This window comes from Thamnophis elegans, chromosome 4 (genome assembly GCF_009769535.1).
Source record: "Thamnophis elegans isolate rThaEle1 chromosome 4, rThaEle1.pri, whole genome shotgun sequence".
Classification (NCBI taxonomy): Eukaryota; Metazoa; Chordata; class Lepidosauria; order Squamata; family Colubridae; genus Thamnophis; species Thamnophis elegans.
Genome location: NC_045544.1, coordinates 98,055,079 through 98,076,758, shown reverse-complemented (window position 1 = coordinate 98,076,758; position 21,680 = coordinate 98,055,079). Strand labels below are relative to the sequence as shown.

Genomic DNA, 21,680 nt, shown 5'->3' with positions numbered 1-21,680 from the left:
AGTATGGAAATGTCATCCTAAGATATTCCTTCCCTCCCAGCATGCTCTCCCTACAGACAATTATTGACATTGAATTGGCCAGTGAGCACAAATGAATTATTAGATCTGCTGCAAAACATACTTCTGAACTGCAAAGCATTTTTTTAGGATTGAAGTTAATTAGTTACTTATGATAGATTCTTTACCTGGCATTTGAATTAAATGATCCAAATCAATATATTTCTCTCTCCTGCCTATGTTAGTATTTATGGGGAAGAACCTTGCCTTTGGAACTCCTGTGATTGTAGCATGACCTGGCTAAGGCAGATATCATGTGGCAAGTTCAGAAAAGGTCTTGCTATCTTGGCTGGTGTTTCAGAACCCCAAACAACCTCCATCACTCTACAAAAACCATGTGATGAGAATTAGAAGGACGTGAATAACTGACTGAAATGAAGTAAATACACAAGGTTCACACAGTGAGCTTTGTTTAGCTTACTGAACAACCACTGTATGTTGACTTCATGCCATAATGCCAAGTCCTTAATTTCCAAACTGTAGTGGCTGGTTTCATACAACATATAAAGTCGTAATGAATTGGATAATGCTGTAGTTTAAAAACTAAATGACGCAAAGTTTAGAGACTAGTGTAAGCTATTGGTAGCCCCAGGCTTACAATCTTCTATTCAAAAGATGGCAAGCTAATACAGAATGAAAGGAAATTTCAAGAAAAAGAATATTTGCTATTTCAATAGTTAAGGGTTAATTGATTGATCCAATTTATTTCATCAATAAAATATTAAAACTGAATAATTTAAAATTTAAAAATGTAAAACTACATTATAAAATTGCAAATGAGGGAGAGTTTTTAAATGGAAAGACCAGAAGCTGTTACTATACCTTAGGTGTGTGTGTTGGGGGGTGGGGTGATTTTCATGGGGCCAATTAGTCCAGTGGCTGGTTGGGCCTCTGTGTCCCCCATGCAAAGCTACATACCCACATTTTGATCCCATTGCGGAAGGCCAAAAGATTGGGGGCTTTCCTCTCACCTCTGAGGGCAAGATGTTCCACAATTTTATGGTGGTTTTGCAGAATACTGGCACTTCTGGATTTTTTGGGGAAAACTCTTACTTAAAGATCACTACAAAAAAATCCCCATAAAATTTAGGTTGGTCACGTGACCGACCTGTTTTACGGCCATTATGACATAGCATCATAATGGACAGACTCCATTATAGTTGTATGTTGAGGACTACCTGTACTAATATTATATAGCTATGAGCACATAAAGCATAAAATAATTTAAAGAAATAAACCAGATATTACAGGAGATACTTTAAAAATAACAATATTATGTATTTCAGATTTACTCTGATCACAGCAGAAAAAACGATCAAGTTCTTTTGCTCTCTCAGAATATCAGAACTAAAATGAAAAGCACTGTCTGCCAGGCCTGACATGTAGCAGGGGAAAAGGCAGTTATCAAGGCCTCTGGAATATTAATTTGAGTACTTGGCAGGTTAAAAATGTTCTGTATGTAAGGAATGGGGAATCCCAAAGGCCAAACTCATGCCCCAGCTGGTCTATCCTGCCTTCTGAATCTTGTGAGACCACTGCCCCCAAATCACAGGGCATCTTTCTACTATTGCTGATTGCTGTTCTTCCTGCATTCATTCATTGTCCTTCCCCTATTCTAGTGTATGCAAATAAAATTGTGCACTGATATTTTTTGCTAAAGAGAGAACCTGCATTCTGTTGTCTCTAGAGAAGGGGCACCCACCATTGCCACTAAGTGGAACATAGAGCTGGAAAAGTGACTATGGAGTTCAGTACTGATATTTCAAAATTTGGTTTTTAGCCCGCCACATCTCTGGTCTGCTCAACTGCATAATTAAGACAAGAAATAGTAATTAAAAGTATTTATTTATTCAATTTCTATAGGTGCACATCTCAGCCTAGTGATTGGGCAACTTACAATTATAAAACTGTAAAACAATTAAAAACAATCCAAATAATAAATACATACAGCAGTCAAAAGAGTTGAACAACTATTTTGGTTAAACCACAACCAATTAACTGTAAAGCCAAGGAATGGGTCTCTAACACATTATGAGCCCCAGGCCCTCACACACAGACAAGTTTTTAAAGCCTTACGAAAGACTAAGAGGTTTGGGGCCATTCTAATCTCTAAGGGGAGAATGTTCCACAAAGCAGGGGCTACAGCAGTGAATAAATGCAAAATGGGAAATTAAAAATAAAGTTGATACTAAAATTAATTAAGAAATCACTTATGAAAGAGATGTGCCTTTACAGATTTTCTAAGTAAAGAGAAAATAGGGATTGAAAGCAGGCAATACTTGTTTGAGTGCACTACATATTTTTTATTTCTAAATCTTACAAATATTTGGGTATTTCATGGCAGCCCAAGTACTAACAGTTCTCATCCTGTTTAGCTGTTTCAAAATCAGCCAAGGTTGGCCAAGTGCTGCCACCTTGTGTGATTTTTCTTGTAATTATTACCAGAATTTGCCTTGCACAATTTTCAATTTTGGAGCTTCCCTTTGGAAAAAAATAGATCAATGCAATGATGCTTGGGTTGCAATGTAACTAGAATTTTTGGACGACCTATTTCCTGTTCAGTTAGTGCTGCTGCAGGATGTAAAGGTGAGTTTAGTTCTGCCACAAGCTGAGATTGAAGTCCTGATAGAAGACATAAAGATTTCTCCTGCTATCCAGATTTAAGAGATTAGAAAGGAAGGCAGCTCAGTTACATTAGCCTACCCTGGGGGGCTGTAACATTACTTGTATGATAGTTTGAATTAGGAAAAGAAAACTACTGAGTCAGTAATATCTTCAAAGTAGCATAATGAATCAGATTGGGAGGTCTACAGAAAGCCCAAGGGAAGAACCAGTCAGTGGGGTGGGGCTAGACAGAATAATGGTGTGTGAAATTCAGGGTCTAGGAATGCATTTTATGTAGGTCATTGGAACAAACTCACTCTTAAGAAATTTGTCTGCCAGTATCTCAATGGTGGCGTAAATTTGGATTAGCCTGGCAACAATTTAAGCAACGCCCTGTTAGATTAGATCACTCTCTCACTTTGTTCTGGTGCAATACTTTTTTGCGTGAATTTAAATGGATATTCATACCTGATTAACCCTTAGATTGAGCAACCTTTATACATATAAGTAGGACAGAATGAGAATGTCATTTTACGACAATTTATCTCAATTTAAAGCCCTGAGACCAAATTGAGAGCCAGAGGCATCCCCGGGAGAGGTGAAGAAATCACCTCTGGTGGCTATAAGATTGAAATCCTGTCACACATGTGAAAAGAGGGAGATGCTTTGATCATGCAGTCTCAGTTGTTATCCTAACTTTTAGATGCAGTTCAACAAAATTCTGGAGCATCTTTTGTTTGTATTGTTCTTCACAGTTGCTAAAGTGGGTGACACATTTTGAACTACACCTGTAGGGTAACCCTTCAGCATTAATGTAATTTTATTTTTAAATAAAAGGACAAAGTAGTTTCTCAACCCAGAAAAAAGAGGAAAACTCTAGCCTCTGTACTTTCTGTCATCATACCACTTTCTGCATCTGGTTACTAAAGCTCGTGTCTCTTCTCTCTCCTGTTCTTGGTGCTTGATTCCAAGCAGTTCTACAAAATTTACTGTCACAGAATTATTCTATTGACTATAATAGGGATAGACAGAAACCAAGATTACATTATGTGCTTTTTTATCTTTTCTGCATAAATCAAGGCAGTTGGCAGCAATGAAATATATAATTATAAATTAGAATATATTTTAAAAAATAATCTACAATAACATGAAATCGTTCTAATTTAATTCTATTTCCAGAAATAGAAAAGGATAGAAGGCTGTTTTTACTAACCATTAGAAGAAAATAAAAGATAGTCAGTGTCGACTTTTGATAGAGAATTCAGGTATTTGGAAATATTAGGCTGGGGGAGGGTGTAGGGGGATTTTACACTCACATTACCCAGTCCTTTTAGAACAGGAGTCAAACTGGTGCGTCATGCTCAGGCCACCCCAGCTCTGCAAAGGGAAAAGACACAAAACGTAATGTGACAGCAACGTGACCCACGAATTTGACACACGTGTTTTAGAATGTGCATGTTGATTCGTATGTCGTTGCTTGTATTTTTATAATGTTACATACACATATGGAAAGATACGCAGAATTGTTTCAAATCTATGATCTGTTCTCTACACAAGACCCAAAACTAGATAAAGAAAACTGTAATTTCCCTTTCCAATGAACTGAAAACCTTTGAGGTTTTAGAAAGAGTGAGTTTTAAACTCACTTATTGGATTCTTTTTATACCATTTTGTCAGAACAATTTAAATTGATTTAAAGAGTCTCAGTAAATAAAATACTTATATCTGATTCTTGTAAAGAAAATAAATTTGGGGTTTTTTTTGGTCTCTTGGGAAGGTAATTCAAAGATTGGGTAAGAACAGAATAAAGTATCAAAAACTGTTGTGCTTCATATGATAAAGATAAACTAATCCTAAATCTAAGTTAACAAAACACAGTTGCTGAAGTCACATAATATATTATGCTTAGAATTATAAATCATATTAATGTTTAATGTGATGATCTGTTTACACAGCATGCTAAGACAATGGCTGAATTCCCACAATTCATCAAAAACAATTCAGTCCTTTTTTAGCCTAGCTTTCTCTGTGGTGCCAACAAAACAACAGAGAAATTTAGAGCAGTTTGGAGAACTATCTTTCTTTTTGTCCTCCTCTTGACATAGATTACCCTTTAGGGCCACCGAAGCAATCTTAGGCATAACTTCTAAGTATAAATGTGGTTAAAATAAATCCAGGTTATTGGTGACAACCACAAAGAAATCACTTGCTTGAGTAAAGTAAAGTATTTTGCATAGTTGCGGGGATTAAAAATGTATACTTTATGAATAGCTGTATTGCAACCTATTTCAGGTTGCAGCAAAAACTGTAAGTGTTAGCAAAAATGCCAAAGGTTTGAGTTGCACATTGTGCTTAATTGTAACATGATTGGTTTCAAGTTTATTCCAGCCATTATTCAATAAATCATAGTTAATATAATCATGCTCATTGCTGAGTGTGAGCCTACTCAAAATGACCTTTGGCACCTGCCAAATTATTTCATTTATTACAGTGAATGTTTTCATTACTTTCATGCGCTGGAATTAAACGGACTGCAAATCAGCACTGACTCCTGGTGACTGCCTTCACAAATCTCTGTAGTTTTCTTGGCAAGGTTTTTCAGAAGTGATTTGCCATTGCCTCCTTCCTAGCCTTAGAAAAGGGGGACAGACCCAAAGTCCCCCAGAAGGCATTGTGTCCAAGGAGGGACTGAAACTCACCCCCTCCACACTTTCTAGTCCGCTACACCATACTGATTGTCCTGATAGCCCAGGAGAAAACAAACTGGTACTTTATAGATTTTGACTATTGCTCTCCATAAACCCTTGTCAGTGTAGCCAGTGATTATGGATTATGGGAGATGTGGTTGAATACACTGAAGAATTCTCAGATTGCCTGTTGTTGGTATTAGCTTCATGGAAGATCAGTTCATGGTAGTAGCAATGAAATAAAATTGTACAAAACTAGAAGGTTTTGCTAGAAAATGCAAGGTATATCTTTTTACTAAGGATTGTCATGGGTCATATGAAGCGAGCATCTACTAAATTTGTTCTGTATAAGGTTTTCTTCTCCCCAAGATGTTTTATTAATTTCAAATCTAGTTCCTGTTCTGGGATTTCCTGGTAGTTTCTATCATGCTAGGAAATCAGCTGACCCTACTTAGCTTATCCAAACCATCCGAAGTTAACCAGGTGCTGCTGCCAGGTTGGGACACTATTTTTGTACAAGATGCCAGAAATTCATTTAAACTTTCTGTGATTGGCTGATATTTGTGCACTGTGGGAGGCATCCAGACAGCCCTATTTGTATTTGTCAGATCCTTTTTTTTAAAGGGAAGCAAGAGTAAGAGAGCAAAAGAATCCTAATGACCCCCATCTATCTGTAAGCCTGGCATATTTGTCCTTGAGGCTATTTTATACTTTGATACTAGTAGGTAATGGAAATGCTACAGTAGATGGAAGACTTGGACTAAAATAGGTAAACATGTAAAGAGAAGGGAAATGATGTAGCCAGAGATGTAGACACTTAAACCTGGAAATTTAGATCTTCATGTCCTGTCCACTATGCTTGCTGAGAAAGAGTAGAATCCCAGAGTGGCAACAACTAGCCAAATACTTTATTAGGAGGTCCCTTCCTCTTGGCCTTATACTTTTCTGTACATTATTTTGGATGCTGGTAGACAGAAAAATCCATTTGGATAGACTGGAGGATATAAATATTATTTTAGCTATATTTGTGCTCTAAATAGATTAGAAAAAGATGAGAAAGCATGTTGATGCAAAAAAAGAGGGTCCGTTATCCTATTTCAATTTTGACCTATTCCTGTGTAATACTGCTTCCTAACACAAAATACAATATAATTAATATAGTAATATTTATAATTAGCATATAAACTCTCTCTCTACATGTAAATATACACAAAGACAAACACAAAGTTACATATATACATTATAGAATTAATGATACAAATGAATTCATGGAAATAATTATTCATTGCAGCCCAATGGATCCTTTCTGTTCATGGGTACTACAGCTTTTCAATTCTGAATTGCTCAGATGTAAGAGATAGTAGCTTTCTTTATAGTTTTTTGTGGCTTTCCCCAAAATCTAGTTGAATCCTTTCGGAACAATCCTTTTTGGTGCTTGCCAGAAGTCTCCTAACTAAGATATTCACCCAAGAATATCATAGCCATATTTGTTTGAACCTGAAAGTTATAGTTAATGATAGTTATAGATCCACTATTTCTAAACGGCATCAGGTTGAGGAAGTGTAATTTCCCAATATTTAGAAACTGCCCATCTCCCTTACAGATCCCCCTTTTTTTCGGGGAGTTTTTTGATTATTAGATTTATTTCCCATCTCTTGTTCAGGAGCTTAACGAAATATTAATATGTTTCCATTTCCCATTTTGGCCTATGACAACAACCCAATGAGGTAGGTCTGGCTCAGTGGTGGGTTTCAAATTTTTTTAGAACCTCTTCTGTAGGTGTGGCCTGCTTTGTGGGAGTGGCTTGCTGGCCATTTGACTGAGTGGGAGTGGCTTGGCAATCATGTCACTGGGTGGGCATGGCCAACTTGTAAAATGTGGTGAAACTCACTTAACAATGCACTTGCTTAGTAACCAAAATGTTGGCTCAGAAACTGGCATTTGAAGCACGCAAGTCTTAAAGCTACCAAGTTACAAGACCCTTTTACCCCTAACCCTTTAGGAAAAAAAACACAGGGGTGTTCAAACCTGACAGCTTTAAGACTTTAAGGTTTAGATAGGACTCTTAAAGGCGGACGGGGCAATTGGTGAGCCAGCCAATCAGTGAGCAGTGGGCAGGGCAAGCATGGTGCGGACGGGCGGGGGTAGGGAGCTGGAACCGGTTCTAAATGGTATGGTAGATTTGTGGAACCTCTTCTATAGAAGAGGTTAGAACTGGCAGGAACCCACCCCTGGTCTGGCTAAATGAGAGTGTCTATCTCAAAATCATCCAGTGAACTTCCATGCTGAAGGCTGCCAGTCCAACTTCTTAAGCACTACATCACACTGCTATGTTTCTTAAGTTTTAAAAAGTCCTCTGTGCGGGATAAGGGTAGTTTCTAAATGTGATTGATAAACAAACAACCAAACAAATTGCTTTCATTGTATTTAATTGCTTGTATGTATGAGATTATTGTTTAAAAAACTGGTTTTTGTTTCTTGTTTGTGATGATTTTAAGATTAGGTCTTGATATATCCATATTTCTTGGAAATGTCTTATGTTGCTGACTTACTGGATATGGCATGATCCTAAATAACAAAAGTCATCACTTCTTGTACAGTGCTTTATTTCAAAAATAGAAATTCCTACAGCTCATCCTATTTACATTGTCTGACTTAATTCCTCCCTCATTGGCTTCTAACGTCTTAATATTGAAGGCAATATCATTTGAACAATTCATTTAAAATAACTTTGAAAAAACTGCTGTAATGAAGTGAAGGGATAGCATGTTGCTGTAATTGTTTTGAAAAAGCATCTAACATCTTGTCAACTACAGTCAAAAGATTCAAGCAACAGCAGATGCTAAGAACAGCTTGTCTTGCTTCCCAGGTGGTGCAGTGGCTCAACAGGTTCCTGTGCAAGCCATCCAGGTGCATCAGGCCCCCCAGCAAACGTCTCCTACAAGCGACAACAGCACTGACATCACACAGACCTCTTCCAGTGGGACAGGTAGGCAACCAATCACCCCTAATTCTCACTTTGCAGCTACTGGTCAGGAGCTCTTTAGGGTTGTCAACCAGAACTCAACATCAAGAAGTTCAATGCAGGTCGTTCTTGGGTTATGAAGGCAACTGGGACTTGAATTTCCATCACTAAGCAATTACAGTTATAAAGAGCTATGTGACATGACATTGCTTAGTGACAGGAAACCTGGTTGCTGTTGTAACCCCAGGACTATGTGGCTCATTAAGCAAGGAGCTCACATGACTGCATTACTTAGCGACGCTGCATTCGTAACCTCAGGATCATGTGGGACCTTAAGCAAGGACCTCATGTGACCTCTGACATGGGAAGAAATGAAAGTCCCAAGTAAGCAGGCCATAAGAGGTCAGGCAGCTACTGTGGGTAGGCACTGTGAAGCAATGGCCATAGAGAGCTTGGGTGGGCAAGTGAAAAAGTGGCAAGAGTTGCTAGAGTGACTTGGAACCTCCTGCTAGTTTCCTCATTGACTTTGCTTGGGGAAGCCAGCAGGGAAGGTCACAAATGACAATCACTTGACCACAGAACACTGTGAGTATTGTAATTTTGAGTTGTTGCCAAGCACCCAAATTGTGATTATGTGACACTGGGGATACTGCAACAACTGCAGTTTAGAGGTTGGTTACAAGACCTCCTCATTCATTGCCATTGTAACTTTGAATTGTTGCCAAGTAGTCAGAACTGGCGGACTATGTGTAACAGTGGTGTAATTTTCTCCTTTTTGCAGAAAATCTTAAAGACAAAATGAGCAAAGCCCCCAATAGACTAAGCACATATATACAAGTTTTTAAAAACTTTCTCTGCCATCCCCCCATTGTCATAAAATAAAATGAGTTGGATCAAAACTGCCCTGGCTTCAATACATTTGCTCAGTTCCCATGTATGCTTAAGACAATATGTCATCAGTGTTTCCTAATTCTTAGAAAAGAGGACCAGACTTCCTGTCTTTTGGGGGAAAAGGCAGATCTGTAATCAGTGAGTCAAAATTTCAAGATCGCAGATAATGCGTAATATGGTTTGATGATGGAATTTAGGAAATGAATGGCTTTCCTTTGCTTGAGGCTGAAGAGCAGGTTATCCTGGTTATCGTAGTTCATGCATCTTTTCCAATTATATAATAAGATGCTGTATTCTCCCTGCTCCTGGTAGGGGAAAGTAGGGGTATTCTGCAGAGTGTGCTTTTAATCTTATTGTTCTTACAGTAATAGGAATTCATTCTACATAGTACTGGTAAGTCAGCAATTTTTTTTTTTTAGCAAAATGAGACTACAACTTTGGTGCCATCTAGTGAAACTAGTAAAAATATATTCCCAAAATATTTCTATTTTTTAAAAATGAAAATTATTTTATAAGGGTAAATAAATCAAAGTCTATTTTGTGTCAAACTTGATTCCTGTGGACTTTATGGATATGCGTGCAGTTTTCACAGCAACAACACGGAAGTGGTTTGTTGTCTTCTAGGATGACATTTAGGTATTGATGTTTTAACTTTTCAGTATAATCTATTGTCCTGAGGTTTCTAGTGGTCTCCCATCCAACATTAACCAGTATAACCAAGAACAGACCATCCCAATTGTGTGTTGATGTTCCTATTTGATTGGCTTTTCTTAATCTGGTGCAGATTAAGAAAAATATATGTTCCTATGTGGTTTTTCTTTAATCTGGTACAGATCACAAAGACTGCATTTGATTTTCCCTCTAAAACTATTTTATTATGCAAAATTAAAGTCTTGTTCCTTACTTCTAATCTTGATTGGTATTTCTATTTTTTTCTACATTAATTGTTTCTTAGTTATTTTTTTCTTATTTCCCAGGTGCTCAGTTCTTGTAGCCAGTCTCAGTCCTTTTGCATGTAAAAACAGTGGTGGGATTCAGCCAGTTCACACCACTTCTGGAGAACCTGTTGTTAATTTTCTGAGCAGTTTGGTGAACTCGTTGTTGGAAGAAATCATTAGGGCAGTTATTAAATTATTTGTATCCCACTACTGCATTAAACCGATTTTTATTTTTCGACTACATATTTGTGATTGGGGCTTTTCTCTTCCCCCTCAGCACTCTCTTCCTCTCTCCCAAAGTTTGTTATTTGTGTTGGGAGTTTCCCCCTTTTCTACTGTCTTCCTGACTTGATTTTTTTCACCATGCACATCAGATGTGGCATTCAGCAGGTTCTGACCAGTTCTGGAGAACCGGTAGTGGAAATTTTGAGTAGTTTGGAGAACCGGTAAATACCACCTCTGACTGGCCCCGCCCCCATATATTCTCTGCCTCCTGAGTCCCAACTGATCAGGAGGAAATGGGGATTTTACAGTATCCTTCCCCTGCCATGCCCACCAAGCCACACCACACCCACCAAGATATGCTCACAGAACCTGTAGTAAAATTTTTTGAATCCCACCGCTGATGCACATTCTTCACTTCTGGTCTGTTTTATGGAACAAACTCTTCAATTAAGGAGAGGATGAGGCTGTTCTAACCCTGCTTTCCAAGCAGCATCAAAGCCCTGGATCCTTATTGTATATTTTATACATTGATTCTTGTTTTTAGAAACAATTTTCTATCCGTGTCAAAAAATAGTATGTTCTTTTTTAAAAAAATTTTTTTTTGGTTCCACTAAAAAATAGCTTCATTTCCCACCCTTTCCCCTCAATAAAGAAAAGAGATCTGATCTGGGAATATGAAGGAGCAGCCTGATTTTCAGACATACATCACATCTTTTTAGATCCATTGAACAACTGTAGAATCTGTATTCTGTCACGCGTTAAGAAGCCTTTGGACAATTTGATCTCCTGGTCGAAGGACTAAGACTGTGGCAAATGTACATGGCAAATTTTTACTGGCTTAGAGATCCTCTAGAATAGGTTTTACCCTGTGACTGTGCACACACCTGATAGAAGCATGAAGAGGTCTTGCTTCTGCAGGTAAGACAGTGGAGGGAAACTGATTTAGCATCCAGCTGTTTCAATTATGCCTTTTCTTTTGTTTTTCCAGTGACCTTGCCAGCTACAATCATGACTTCATCTGTGCCAACCACTGTGGGAGGCCATATGATGTACCCCAGTTCTCATGCAGTGATGTATGCTCCTACATCGGGCCTCACAGATGGTGGCCTTGCTGTTCTCAATGCCTTCTCCCAGGCCCCATCAGCAATGCAGGTTTCACATGGGCAAGTCCAGGATCAGGGTAAGACTGGACCTAGATAAGTTTGATGTTTGAACAACCTACATTGCTTACTGCCCATCTGATTTCTCTTTCTCTAGCTATACATACATACATACACCCCAACACTGGAAGTCTTTAAGAAGATGTGGGATAGCCATTTGTCTGAAACGGTATAGGGTTTCCTGCCTAGGCAGGGGGTTGGACTAGAAGACCTCCAAGGTCCTTTCCAACTCTGCTATTGTATTATTGTATTATTGTAAACATAGCATAAAACAACATTTGGTTCTCAAGCAGCAGAGTTTTTCTAGTTCAACGTGGGTACCTTACTGTATCTGTCATAAATTCTTTAAGCAATCCATATTTTTTCCTTAGCTGCCACAGTAGCCACATTAACTCAAGAAAATAGACGTTTGAGGTGTATTGCCTTTATAATAGTATTGTTTTCGGGTTTACTGAACCTAGAAACAAACCTTGCTCTCTTCTCAAATTTGCTAAAATGTGACTCAAAGTAGAAACAAGGAAGGAAATCAAGAAAGAGGGTCATTTTCAGTTAGCTTGCTTAAAGTTTAATATAGATGAATAAGGGATGTGATCTGAGGATTTACATGCAGAGGATGTACACAGTGGCTTTGAGTTTTAGGCAATAATTCAGAAGAAGGATTTGATTGAGGCTTCCTTATCCTGTTTATTATGGTGGTCACAATGGTTTCCTAACCCAATTTTTGTAAAAACCACAACTTTACAGTCCCCAAAAGGAGATGCTGGTCATTGCATAGGCTGCTGGGATATACATTATAACGGAAGAAATTAAAAATGATTCCCAAATCACTTCAGAATCTATTCTCCTAGTGAGGTTTTTGTATGAAAGAGGAAGATCACATTGTGTATTAATGCATGAATTGTTTAAACTTTAAACTTTAAATAAATTGAATTAATTCCAATTGACTAGATCTACCAATATGCAACACATATGCTTTACAAACTACAGTGGCTGGGTTCACATAACTTTATTTTAAAAAGCCAAGCATATTATGATATAGCATATGTGAATTCAGTTTATCTATAGGCTATTTTTTTTTGTTCTGTAAAAACACAGCTTGCTTTGTGAGTTATTTGGTTTTGATAGCAGTAGTTCATTTTTTAATTTCCTACTGTGATTATGCCAGCATAATGTAGAGTGATCTAATTTTGGAGAATGACTAGTATACATCTGTCACTTTCTCTGGCAGGTGGAGTCCCTCAGGTATTCCTGACAGCTCCGTCAGGAACAGTTCAGATCCCAGTCTCAGCTGTTCAGCTTCACCAGGTAGGTCCAAAACAACCTTGCATTTTTCTTTTCAACTTTTACCCTGAGACTGCAGTCATTTTACTGAAAATGAGATACACGTGCAGGAGGAGTAAGTAGAGTATAAAAATTAATTGTAATTATGCTTGCAATTATTTTGCAGCATCTGATTTTTCCCCCTTTAGTTGTTCAAGACATGAAGATTTCATACTTCGTGTTCCATTTACAGAAGTGTTGTGAGCAGACGTTCATTTAAAACAGGGATGCCAAACTCGTGGCGCGTGGGCTGGATGCGTCACACCCTGGCCACGCCCACCCCTGGTTTAGCAAAGGGAAGGAGTTGCTATACGTCACCTGACGACAACGTGACACGAGTTTGACACCCCTGATATAAAACATGTGACTGCTAGCAGAAGCCTCTCCGTTTATTAACAGCAGCTCTAGTTAAATATACAGTATACTGAAACTCTGAGCTGGCGTGGCATGTGCTGCTCATTGAATATATAAACATGGCTTTTTGGCATTAGTGTTTTTGCGTGTCACTGTCCTTTATTAATTGTGATATGTACCGTGAGAGGTGGTATTCAGCCAGTTCAGACTGGTTCACCTGGTAGTGGAAATTGCGGGTGGGCCTGCCCGCCCCGGTTCTATGCTGTCCTATTTAGGTACGTTTCCAAGCCGCGTACATGCATGCAAGCTGCGCATGTAATCAAAGTGCATGTACAGAAGCCTGAGTGCTTGTGTGGATGGGGCGCATGGAGTGAAGCGAATGCGCATGCACACTCGAACCGGTAGGGAAAGTAAGTGAATACCATCCCTGTTCATATACCTTTAAATTCTAAAAGATAGTTTTGAAATGTAAGTGAAAAAGGTAATCTGGGATAACACCTTTGTGAGACCCAGGAGCAGAAGAATGTTTGGTGTTTGCCCATAAGAGACTGTTCCTCTCATTGGTTCTCTTCTCTCTGCAGATGGCTGTCATTGGTCAGCAGAGCAGCAGCACTGCCAACTTGACAGAGCTGCAAGTGGTCAACTTGGAGGCATCACACAGTTCCAAGAGTGACTGAGCAACTTTGGGAGGGACCTGGTGAGGCGAAGGGAAGACGTGTGTACCCAGCACCCGAACATGAACCAGCAGATGCCACCACCGCCTCCTCCAGCTTTATGCTGCATCTGGCCCTGGATCTATGGCACTCCTCAAGCTGCACGAGGATCTCGGCAGTCCCTATTTTTGTATGGACTCCATCACTTATTTATTGTTGCCTTTTACACGTTTTCTTCTCACACTTTACACTGACACCCCCATCCACAAAAGCACCCACAGAAGTACATAGATGCATATTAAAAGTGGCTTCAAGGCCAGCAGCAGGAAGCTGAGCCTGGGCTGTAGGGGGACTTTGTTACACTGCATTTACTGTTCTTTTTTTTGTTTTTTTTTTTGTTTTCCTTCTTGTTCCAGCCAAAGAAATTTTCTCTCCTGAGTGGGAGAATTTGCTCTGCCATGTATAAAACCTTCCCTCTGTTTTCATTGCCAGGGAGGGAACTTTTCTCTCTCTTTGCCTTGCTGCTTCTGATACATAAGAATGTCCTTGAATGTCCTTAGTTTGTAACCTCTAGGCAGAGCAATTGAGGCTGTGGGAAGAAGCTGCAGTCCAGAAGGGTGCGAAGCCATTCTGAAAAAAAGGTAGTTTTTCTTCAGGCACAGCCGTTATACACACACACACACACACACACACACACACACACACACACACACACACACGGGACAGTCACCACTTTGCCCTCCCCCATTCCAGTTCAGGTCACTTCCTGGCTGCAGCTTTGTGCCTTCAAGCAACCCATGATGTGTTGTGGGTTGGCTTGCCATTATTCTTGGCTGGCAAAGAGAGGGTTCTTCCTGTTGGCATTCCAGCTGGAGCAACTGAGCATCTTGGATTTCCTTTTACCCTTAAAGTATCCCTCCTTTGGAATCTCTTTTTTTGTTGCATAGGAACTGACTTGGAGCAGCTTGCCCATTTAGTCTGGCTGTACACACATCTGACAGCCCAAACAAGAATTGTTTACCCATCTCCCTTTTTTCTTGGAAACACACTCAACAACTCATAAGCCCAGTAGCAGACTTTCATTTTGTGTAATGCTTGAGTTTTGCTGAATTTTTTTCTTTCTTCCTGAGACGGAAGAGCTACAGTCATGTTATAATAATAATTATTATTATTTTAATTTTGGAAGGTATAAAGCAGCCTTCCCCACTGGTGCTCTCCAAGATGTATTGGGTTCCAAACTCCATATCCACTAGCTTTTGGCAATGCTGGGAATTGTCGACTAAAAGATTGGAAAAGGTTGATGAAGGCTAGTGCTAAGGAATGACATTGGAGGCAAATAAGGGTCGTTTTAAGAAAAAAAGTATTTAAACTTAACTCAGCAGGCTTTCCCAAGGCAATTGCACCCATGAATGAACTATAACCAGTCTGGGATACAATAATGTAACATAGCCTATGACATTTGTTTGCTTCTCAGATAGCCCTGAAATGAGATGGTATGTTGCACCACCATCATGAAGCATGTTTGGCCTGCACCTGCGAGACCTACAGCCTGGGAGTGGGTAGATGGGATGGGGCAAGCTTAACCCTAGAGTATTTGTGATAAAGGTTCTTCTCATTTGTTTGTGAAGCCACTGCTGTGTCTACGTTCTTTAGATAAAAAATTATGACGCTTCAAACAGAAGGTTCTGGAATGAATAAATATTGTAACACATTGAAGAGGGGAAGCTGCAGGACTGGTGTAATGGAGAATGGAAAGAGATGCGGAATTGAGAGGAAGGGCTGGGTTATTGGATCATTTGTTTGCACACAATCATGCATTTCATTCAGCCCAGAACAGGTCAGTGGTTCTTATAAACACTCCCCCCCTCCAAAAAAAGGGGGGCCAGCTTGGATTAAGGAGGCTGCAGACTTTTAGAGAAAGAAAGCAGCTATTGTAACTCCTTTCTTTCTTTTTTTTAATTAAAAGACAAAAGAAGCCTTGAAAAAAAAGACTTTATTTTTCTAAGTGTTAAACTCAGTATTTATGTAATTCTTAAAGGAATTAAAGTCTGGCTCCTGTACAGTTTTCATGGGGTTTGTAGTTGGGGCGGGGGGAAATGGGCCATGGGGCAGGGATGAAAAAAAAAAGGAAAAGGGGCCTTTTTAATTTGTATTGTAATATTCTGAAATTGTTTCCATGAACATTAGCGTTTAAACATGTCTCTGTCTCTAGCACTTGAATCATGCTTTGGTGGAAAGGTTGCACCAGTGGGGAGGAGAGGGCTTATACTAGGTGTGCAAAAAGTACTACCTGGAAGCCACATGCAATTGCATCAGCATTCCCTTTTTAGTGCCAGAGTCACACTCAGAATAGATGGAACTAAAGTGTTGGTCCTTTTGTCTGGTCTTGGGGCAAAGTGGAAATCTTTATCCCTATGGATGCTTAAGGCATCCATTTGCCATCTTAAAATACCTTGCACCCCTTTCTAAAATGGGCCATGCCCCTCCCACTTTGGGATGCAGAGATCAATATGCCACACAAATCCTGGGATGGCCATCAAACCAACTGAAGTTGTGTATATCACTTTTGTTTGCATCTTCAGCTCACATGGGCACATTATAAACATGCTTTAAATGTACATTACAACCAATCTGAATTTACTGGTACTTCTCCATCAGTAACTTCAATAGTGAAGTTTTCAAGAATGTGCAAAAGTATCTCCTTGTTTTAACTCTCATTCCTTTTTTAATTAAAATGCAGGTTTTTAAACATCTTCATTAGATCAGTGATATTGGAAAGAAATGCAGTTAAGGCAGATGAATGATTACTCTTTGCCCTCTAGCCCAAAACAGATACACACCTTATGGCAGAATATTGCTTGATTAACTGTCTTCTTCCATTGCCAGCAATAATGGAAAAGTGATTTGTATTCAGTGATGTCTATCCTCTGATGAAAACATTTGTCAGCAGAATAAATCTTGTTGAACCGTTCGTCGTCGTTCCCCCCCTCCCCCAATTCTGATATGGAGTATTGAAGGATTTGCCATGCAAATGGAATTTTATCTATACATTGATAGCTGTTTTTTTTTGTATGTAGATTTTTTTTTCCTCCAAGAAGGAGTTTCTCAGCCGATTCTAGGAAGTTGTTTGGGATAAAGGCACACCTGCAAAACAGTAATTCTCTAATCATGTTGCTAATTCAAAATCCTCTGCTGAAATAGAGACGAGAGGCTAAAATTAAGAATTATCTATTTTTTATGATACTGTACTTATTTTCTGATTGGGGATTCTACACTTGATACTCATCCTTCACCTCAAGGAAGTTCTCCCTCCTACAAAAAAAGCACCTGCAGGTTAAACGCTAATGTTGCATGTGATTAAAGTGTTGAATTGTAAGAACACTTATCAGGGATGAAATGGCATTTATTGTGTGGTGACATTTTTAGTTCACTTTACCGATTGTTTTTGGGTTTTTTTGTGTGTGTGCACGTGCGTGCGCATGTGTGCGCGTGTGTATGTGTGCGCGTGAGTGGCTGTGTGTGCGTGGTTTGTTAATTTCCAGGGTTGTGTTTCTGGAAGGATGTGACAGTAATCGCAGTACTATGTACAGAGCTTTCTTTTGTATTAAAAAAAATAATCTTTCAATAAATGTATCATTTTGTGCACAAACCTTTGTGTCTTAAGTGTTGCTTCTTTGACCAATAACTGCCATGAGTCCTCCAGGAGTGTGCCAATGGAGAAATCTGATAAATAATTATAGACTGGAAACAAGTAACTGATTGCAATGATCTGTGTTGTTAACAGTATGCATATAAAAAGGAATAGAATAGAATACAGTAGAATAACAGTTGGAAGGGACCTTGGAGGTCTAGTCCAACTCCCTGCCTAGGCAGGAAACCCAACACCACTTCGAACAAATGATTATATAACATCATCTTAAAAACTTCCAGTGTTGGAGCATTCACAACTTCTGGAGGCAAGTTGTTCCACTGATTAATTGTTCTCACTGTCAGGAAATTTCTCCTTTGTTCTAAGTTGCTTCTCTCCTTGATTAGTTTCCATCCATTGCTTCTTGTTCTACCCTCAAGTGCCTTGGAGAATAGCTTGACTCCTTCTTCTTTGTGGCAACCCTTGAGATATCAGAACACTTCTCCCCTAGTTTAATCTAGTTTTAATTAAACTAGACATATACAGTTCCTGCAACTGTTCTTCATATGTTTTAGCCTCAAGTCCCCTAATCATCTTTGTTACTCTTCTCTGCACTCTTTCTAGAGTCTCAACATCTTTTTTTACATCATGGCGACCAAAACTGGATGCAGTATTCCAAGTGTGGCCTTACCAAGGCATTACGTGATCTTGATTCTATCCCTCCGTTTATGCAGCCTAGAACTGTGTTGGCTTTTTTGGCAGCTGCTGCACACTGCTGGCTCATATTTAAATGGTTGTTCACTAGGACTCTCAAGATCCCCCTCACAGTTACTACTATTGAGCAAGGCACCACCTATATTGTACCTGTACATTTTGTTTTTCTTGCCTAAATGTAGAACCTTATTTTATAAATAATTTCACAGTAGAGGAGGAAAAGGAGGTCGGTTGAGATCTAGGAGGGGGATTTTGCCTGACTCATGCTTAAAGTAGCGTGAGATGAGAAGTGTAATCCATAGGTAATAGGTAAAGTCTCCACATCAAGTTTACTTCTGATCACTGCATGGATGTATCTGCTGTTTTCTTGGCAAGAATGTAGAAGTGGTTCCCTGTTACCCTGGTTTGCTTTTCAGTCTCCAGCTTCTACAACTTTGGTGTCAGCCCTTCAAGACAAATCAAGTCAAGAAACAGATATCGTAAGAACTCTTACGATTCAACAGAATTTTGAAAGCTTTATAGCATCTCTTAAAGCAAAAAAGAATCAAGGCAGCGTTATTCCTGAGTTTCTTTTGTATGGCATCTTCCTTTCCAGTTCTGTTGATATTCTTGCATTTCCTCACGTTTAGCTACGTATTCCACACCATCTCCCTGGTTAGATTCACTCCCTTCTTCTGCATGTGAAAATGACACTGCCTCTGTCCCCCCACCAGCCTTAAGTTCAGGTCACTAAAGAAAACTGGCCACCCAGACAGAGCTGGAAAATCACTCCTCCCCTGGTCATTTATAGTAGTGGCAGATTACAGGAAGGACTGTATGGAAAAATTTGAGAGGGAACTAATGTACAAGATATGGAATGTGGACATCTGTTGTACTTTCCCATGACCTTTTAGATTCAGGGTAGTGAATAAGATACTCAAAACATCTGCAGAATACATTCCACTTCATATTCTTCTCTCCTGTCCATGTGGGGAGAATAGAAAGAGACAGTTTTGGAATGCAAGGGGCATGGGGCAATGGTGAAATTCATTTTTTTTTTTTTTTTTTTTGCTACCGGCTCTGTGGGCGTGGCTTGGTTGGCATGGCAGGGAAAGGATACTGCAAAATCTTCATTCTCACCCCATTTCAAGGGAAAGATACTGCAAAATCCCCATTCTCTCCCCACTCCTGGGGGAACAATATTGCAAAATCTCTATTCCCACCCCACTGTGGGGCCAACCAGAGGTATTTGCCAGTTCTCCGAACTACTCAAAATTTCCACCAGTTCTCCAGAATCTGTCATAACCTGCTTAATTTCACCCCTGGCATGGGGACTCCTCATGAGCAAGCAGTGCCTGATGGAAGACCAGACGAATCCACAGAAGCTGGCAATGATAAATTAAAGGCCACTGAATTAGTTTTACTAGGTAACAAAAAGAGTCAAAAGCTGCAAATAAAAATGTAGTAGAAAGCCACACCAAATACCACCTCCTTCTCCTGCAATTTTGATACAAGTGCTTATATGTGTCTGTTGCCTACCTGTATGCAGATTTTGGCAAATATAACTATTCCTGTAATATAAGTGCCTGTCTCTTTGCATAAAGTCAAAGATAAAAAGAACAAAAGCTGGGGTTCCAGTAAGCAAAATACAGGGGTGATAGCCAAAAGCTGCCTAAAATATATGCATATGGAGAGTTATACAGTTGTTCTACCCAAATTCTGCAACAGGTAAATAGTTAACTCAATTGTTCTGATAAGAGATACAGCATGTCAAATATTGTTCTATATTTAGTTCACCTGCTCCATTTGCCCACGTATTACTGGAAATCAAATAGTATAAGATACATAACAGCATTTAGAAAATCTGGTAAAAATTTCCCCATTTATGCCAAAGAGGTTTATCTTGAGGTTCATTTTTACTGTCTCTTCCTCCCACTTTTTAATCAAACCATTCTTGCATTTCTTTTTCAAGGTTAGTTCCTTACTCCTTTGCATGACTTGGGGCTTCCTTGGTGAGTTCCCATCTGTATACTAATCAGGGCCAGTCTGCCAAGTTTTTATTAGAACAATTAAGATTGGTTAGACACCATCACCTGCTATATCACAAATATATCACCTACTATATACAACTATATCACAAATGAGAAGTGTAAAGCAAAGTCACCTGATTCCTTCCCCATTTTTTTCCATTTGTGGGGAGAGGCACAAGTCATTTGCTAGAGAATTTGTGGATAGGGAAAATTCCCAGGATTTTTAATGGATTTCCAATAAATGCTATAGTTGGCCAGATGTAAAAGAGAACAAAACTCAGGTGTCTAACAGTTTGCCATGTAAGCTGAAATTCCCACTCTATATAAATAGTAAATGCACAAAAACCTTTTAAAAAATTGAACAATTATCTAAAAATATACTGGTTTGGAATACTTTGGGGTTCTATATTATAAACTGCCTCTTTTGGGGTGATAGATTTGGTGATTTGGTTATTTCTAGTGAAAGTAGACATAATTGAATCTGGCTGGTTATAATCAGATTCTATTTAGGATATGTGAGATTTTGTTAGTTCACATATTTCTCTAAGGCATGGTTTGATTACCTGTGTTTATTTGGATAAATCACAATCAGTTTCATATGTTTATAAATTGTAAGGGCTGGATTTATTGTTTAATGTTTAATTATGTGTTATCAAGATGGTATTAACTTTTTGCAACCATGCATTTATAACTTCTCCATGATATGTTCCTAACTTGGTCCTTCAAGTGTTCCACTGATATATCCATATCCAACCACATAAGTGCCCCCAGTTGTCCTCTTCTTTCTTTCCACCTTTCTGACATTATGGACTTTTCAAGGGAGTTCGGTCTTCATATGTATCCAAAATATGGTAACTTGATCATGATCATTTGTACTTCAAGGGACACCTTAAAATTGACTTGCTCTGTTACCCATTTATTGGTTTTCTTGGCTATCTATGATTCCAATACAAATTCAAAAGTATCATTATTTCTCTCCTGCTTCTTCAAAGTCCAACTTTTGCTTCCATAGTGTGTCATAGGGAAAACCATTACCTGGACAAGCCTTGATTTGTTTAGCCTTTTTCAAGGCTTTAATTGTTATTCCATCAAGTGCTAGCCTGTGGCATATTTCTTGAAAATTGGTTCCTTTACTACTGATAGCAAATCCTAAAAGGCAGAAGCTTTCCACTGCTTCAGTGAAGCTTGGTGATTGGTTGGTGTACTTGCCATTGCTGTAGTTTACTAGATAAGAACCCCAGGATTCAGTCTTTAATGTCTAAACCTGCATATGTTGGACACATTTTTCAGCAGTGCTCCAAAAAGATAGATATTATTTCAAGCACCCACCAGTTTAACTTCTCTGGGCATTGGATATTAGTCACTAATTAATTATAATAACAAATGAAAAGTGATGATACTTAGGAAATCTTGACAACAGTATTTATTATTAATTTGATACTTAATAATTACTTTCAATAATATCAGCAAGTATT

General features: G+C 38.8%; 1 protein-coding gene across 3 annotated transcripts in view; it reads left to right on the top strand.

The window, feature by feature from the left end:
* The window catches only part of SRF (serum response factor), a 77,351-nt gene extending 61,847 nt beyond the window's left edge, over positions 1-15,504 (top strand). For all 3 annotated transcript variants that reach the window (XM_032215707.1, XM_032215706.1, XM_032215704.1), the window contains 4 exons: positions 8,218-8,337; positions 11,356-11,547; positions 12,756-12,832; positions 13,783-15,504. In XM_032215707.1, the coding sequence (XP_032071598.1) occupies positions 8,218-8,337; positions 11,356-11,547; positions 12,756-12,832; positions 13,783-13,878 (485 nt within the window). In that variant the 3' untranslated portion in view covers positions 13,879-15,504. The remainder of the gene's footprint in view (positions 1-8,217; positions 8,338-11,355; positions 11,548-12,755; positions 12,833-13,782) is intronic.
* The last annotated feature ends 6,176 nt before the right edge of the window (positions 15,505-21,680 follow it).